This window comes from Ascaphus truei, unplaced genomic scaffold, assembly GCF_040206685.1.
Source record: "Ascaphus truei isolate aAscTru1 unplaced genomic scaffold, aAscTru1.hap1 HAP1_SCAFFOLD_656, whole genome shotgun sequence".
In the NCBI taxonomy this organism is placed as follows: domain Eukaryota; kingdom Metazoa; phylum Chordata; class Amphibia; order Anura; family Ascaphidae; genus Ascaphus; species Ascaphus truei.
The window spans coordinates 24,215-29,214 of NW_027456989.1; the positions used below are offsets into that span (position 1 = coordinate 24,215).

A 5,000-nucleotide genomic window follows, 5' to 3' on the forward strand; every position below is an offset into this window, starting at 1 on the left:
CCTCCTATTATCCCATATAACCGCTCCCTATAACTCCTCCTATTACCCGATATACCCGCTCCCTATAACTCCTCCTATTAGCCCATATAACCGCTCCCTATAACTCCTCCTATTCCCCCATATAACCCCTCCCTATAACTCCTCCTATTACCCCATATAACCTCTCCCTATAGCTCCTCCTATTCCCCCATATAACCTCCCTATAACTCCTCCTATTCCCCCATATAACCGCTCCCTATAACTCCTCCTATTCCCCATATAACCTCTCCCTATAACTCCTCCTATTACCCCATATAATCTCTCCCTATAACTCCTCCTATTATCCCATATAACCCCTCCCTATAACTCCTCCTATTACCCCATATAACCTCTCCCTATAACTCCTCCTATTCCCCATATAACCCCTGCCTATAACTCCTCCTATTCCCCATATAACCCCTCCCTATAACTCCTCCTATTCCCCATATAACCCCTCCCTATAACTCCTCCTATTACCCCATATAACCTCTCCCTATAACTCCTCCTATTATCCCATATAACCCCTCCCTATAACTCCTCCCATTACCCCATATAACCTCTCCCTATAACTCCTCCTATTACCCCATATAACTCCCTCCCTATAACTCCTCCCATTACCCCATATAACTCCTCCTATTACCCCATATAACCTCTCCCTATAACTCCTCCTATTACCCCCTATAACTCCTCCTATTCCCCATATACCCCCTCCCTATAACTCCTCCTATTCCCCCATATAACCCCTCCCTATAACTCCTCCTATTCCCCCATATAACCCCTCCCTATAACTCCTCCTATTCCCCATATAACCTCTCCCTATAACTCCTCCTATTACCCCATATAACCCCTCCCTATAACTCCTCCTATTACCCCATATAACCCCTCCCTATAACTCCTCCTATTGCCCCATATAACTGCTCCGGAGGGGTCAGTAGTACTGCCTCATTGTATGGGCCTCCTCCTGGGGGAAGAGTGTGGTCTCCAACACTGGCTAAGGTCTTTTGCGGGTGTCGTTGTGGGAAGTTACCCGATATCCATCAATATGTTGCATGAGCTGCTCTGCCAGGGGACTGCTGCACAGGACCGACACCAGGGATTTAATAGCGGCGTAAAGGGCTTGGTCATCAGTCGCCATGGAAACCAGGCTGAGAATCACCGCTGGACCACCAATATAATTCAGGGTGTGGGCAGCTGGGCTGGAGTGAAAGATTCGCAGCCCTGTGAGGGAAGGAGGAGAGAGAGAGCAGCACAGTGAGGGGAGGAGGAGAGAGAGAGCAGCACAGTGAGGGGAGGAGAGAGAGAGCAGCACAGTGAGGGGAGGAGGAGAGAGAGAGCAGCACAGTGAGGGGAGGAGGAGAGAGAGAGCAGCACAGTGAGGGGAGGAGGAGAGAGAGAGCAGCACAGTGAGGGGAGGAGGAGAGAGAGAGCAGCACAGTGAGGGGAGGAGGAGAGAGAGAGCAGCACAGTGAGGGGAGGAGGAGAGAGAGAGCAGCACAGTGAGGGGAGGAGGAGAGAGAGCAGCACAGTGAGGGGAGGAGGAGAGAGAGAGCAGCACAGTGAGGGGAGGAGGAGAGAGAGCAGCACAGTGAGGGGAGGAGGAGAGAGATAGAGCAGCACAGTGAGGGGAGGAGGAGAGAGAGAGCAGCACAGTGAGGGGAGGAGGAGAGAGAGAGCAGCACAGTGAGGGGAGGAGGAGAGAGAGAGCAGCACAGTGAGGGGAGGAGGAGAGAGAGAGCAGCACAGTGAGAGGAGGAGGAGAGAGAGCAGCACAGTGAGGGGAGGAGGAGAGAGAGAGCAGCACAGTGAGGGGAGGAGGAGAGAGCAGCACAGTGAGGGGAGGAGGAGAGAGTGAGCAGCACAGTGAGGGGAGGAGGAGAGAGAGAGCAGCACAGTGAGGGGAGGAGGAGAGAGAGAGCAGCACAGTGAGGGGAGGAGAGAGAGAGCAGCACAGTGAGGGGAGGAGGAGAGAGAGAGCAGCACAGTGAGGGGAGGAGGAGAGAGAGAGCAGCACAGTGAGGGGAGGAGGAGAGAGAGAGCAGCACAGTGAGGGGAGGAGGAGAGAGAGAGCAGCACAGTGAGGGGAGGAGGAGAGAGAGAGCAGCACAGTGAGGGGAGGAGGAGAGAGAGAGCAGCACAGTGAGGGGAGGAGGAGAGAGAGCAGCACAGTGAGGGGAGGAGGAGAGAGAGAGCAGCACAGTGAGGGGAGGAGGAGAGAGAGCAGCACAGTGAGGGGAGGAGGAGAGAGATAGAGCAGCACAGTGAGGGGAGGAGGAGAGAGAGAGCAGCACAGTGAGGGGAGGAGGAGAGAGAGAGCAGCACAGTGAGGGGAGGAGGAGAGAGAGAGCAGCACAGTGAGGGGAGGAGGAGAGAGAGAGCAGCACAGTGAGAGGAGGAGGAGAGAGAGCAGCACAGTGAGGGGAGGAGGAGAGAGAGAGCAGCACAGTGAGGGGAGGAGGAGAGAGCAGCACAGTGAGGGGAGGAGGAGAGAGTGAGCAGCACAGTGAGGGGAGGAGGAGAGAGAGAGCAGCACAGTGAGGGGAGGAGGAGAGAGAGAGCAGCACAGTGAGAGGAGGAGGAGAGAGAGCGCAGCACAGTGAGGGGAGGAGAGAGAGAGCAGCACAGTGAGGGGAGGAGGAGAGAGAGAGCAGCATAGTGAGGGGAGGAGGAGAGAGAGAGCAGCACAGTGAGGGGAGGAGGAGAGAGAGAGCAGCACAGTGAGGGGCACAGGTATGGCAGGGATACAGGTATGGCAGGGATACAGGTATGGCAGGGATACGGGTATGGCAGGGATACAGGTATGGCAGGGATACGGGTATGGCAGGGATACGGGTATGGCAGGGATACGGGTATGGCAGGGATACGGGTATGGCAGGGATACGGGTATGGCAGGGATACGGGTATGGCAGGGATACGGGTATGGCAGGGATACGGGTATGGCAGGGATACGGGTATGGCAGGGATACGGGTATGGCAGGGATACAGGTATGGCAGGGATACGGGTATGGCAGGGATACGGGTATGGCAGGGATACAGGTATGGCAGGGATACGGGTATGGCAGGGATACAGGTATGGCAGGGATACAGGTATGGCAGGGATACGGGTATGGCAGGGATACGGGTATGGCAGGGATACGGGTATGGCAGGGATACGGGTATGGCAGGGATACAGGTATGGCAGGGATACGGGTATGGCAGGGATACGGGTATGGCAGGGATACAGGTATGGCAGGGATACAGGTATGGCAGGGATACAGGTATGGCAGGGATACAGGTATGGCAGGGATACAGGTATGGCAGGGATACAGGTATGGCAGGGATATAGGGGCGCAAAGAGGAAACAATGGACGCAGCAGAACAAGGAGATACAAGTAACCCAGATACAATTACTGTAACATACACAGTGACACAGACACCGTGATACAACGAGACACAGTGACACAGATCCAGTGATACAATGAGACACAGTGACACAGATCCAGTGATACAATGAGACACAGTGACACAGATCCAGTGATACGACGAGACACAATGACAGAGATCCAGTGATACAACGAGACACAGTGACACAGATCCAGTGATACGAGACAGTGACACAGATCCAGTGATACAACGAGACACAGTGACAGAGATCCAGTGATACGATTAGACACAGTGACAGAGATCCAGTGATACGACGAGACACAGTGACAGATCCAGTGATACAACGAGACACAGTGACACAGATCCAGTGATACAACGAGACACAGAGACACAGATCAAGTGCTACCACGAAACACAGCGACACAGATCCAGTGATACAACGAGACACAGTGACACAGATCCAGTGATACAACAAGACACAGTGACACAGATCCAATGATACAACGAGACACAGTGACACAGATCCAGTGATACAACAAGACACAGTGACACAGATCCAGTGATACAACAAGACACAGTGACAGAGATCCAGTGATACAACGAGACACAGTGACACAGATCCAGTGATACAACGAGACACAGAGACACAGATCCAGTGATACGAGACACAGTGACAGAGATCCAGTGATACGACGAGACACAGTGACAGAGATCCAGTGATACAATGACACACAGTCACACAGATCCAGTGATACAACGAGACAGAGCGACACAGATCCAGTGATACAATGAGACACAGTGACACCGATCCAGTGATACAACGAGACACACTGACAGAGATCCAGTGATACAGCGAGACACAGTGACACAGATCCAGTGATACGAGACACAGTGACACAGATCCAGTGATACGAGACAGTGACACAGATCCAGTGATACAGCGAGACACAGTGGCACAGATCCAGTGATACAACGAGACACAGTGACACAGATCCAGTGATACAACGAGACACAGTGACACAGATCCAGTGATACAACAAGACACAGTGACAGAGATCCAGTGATACAATGAGACACAGTGACACAGATCCAGTGATACAACGAGACACAGTCACACAGATCCAGTGATACGACGAGACACAGTGACAGAGATCCAGTGATACAATGAGTCACAGTGACAGAGATCCAGTGATATGACGATACACAGTGACACAGATCCAGTGATACAACGAGACACAGTGACACAGATCCAGTGATATGAGACACAGATCCAGTGACACGAGACAGTGACAGAGATCCAGTGATATGACGAGACACAGTGACACAGATCCAGTGATACAACGAGACACAGTGACACAGATCCAGTGATACAACGAGACACAGTGACATAGATCCAGTGATACGACGAGACACAGTGACAGATCCAGTGACACGAGACAGTGACACAGATCCAGTGATACAAGACACAGTGACAGAGATCCAGTGATACAACAAGACACAGTGACACAGATCCAGTGATACAAGACACAGTGACAGAGATCCAGTGCTACAACGAGACACAGTGACAGAGATCCAGTGATACGAGACACAGTGACACCGATCAGTGATACAACAAGACAAAG

General features: G+C 52.4%; 1 protein-coding gene across 1 annotated transcript in view; it reads right to left on the bottom strand.

Moving 5' to 3' along the window:
• Window positions 1–5,000, bottom strand: part of LOC142485863 (WD repeat- and FYVE domain-containing protein 4-like) — a gene marked incomplete at its 3' end in the record, with an annotated part of 167,128 nt that overhangs the window by 23,357 nt on the left and 138,771 nt on the right. The window contains exon 23 of the mRNA XM_075584575.1: window positions 1,046–1,236. Within this exon, the coding sequence (XP_075440690.1) occupies window positions 1,046–1,236 (191 nt within the window). The remainder of the gene's footprint in view (window positions 1–1,045; window positions 1,237–5,000) is intronic.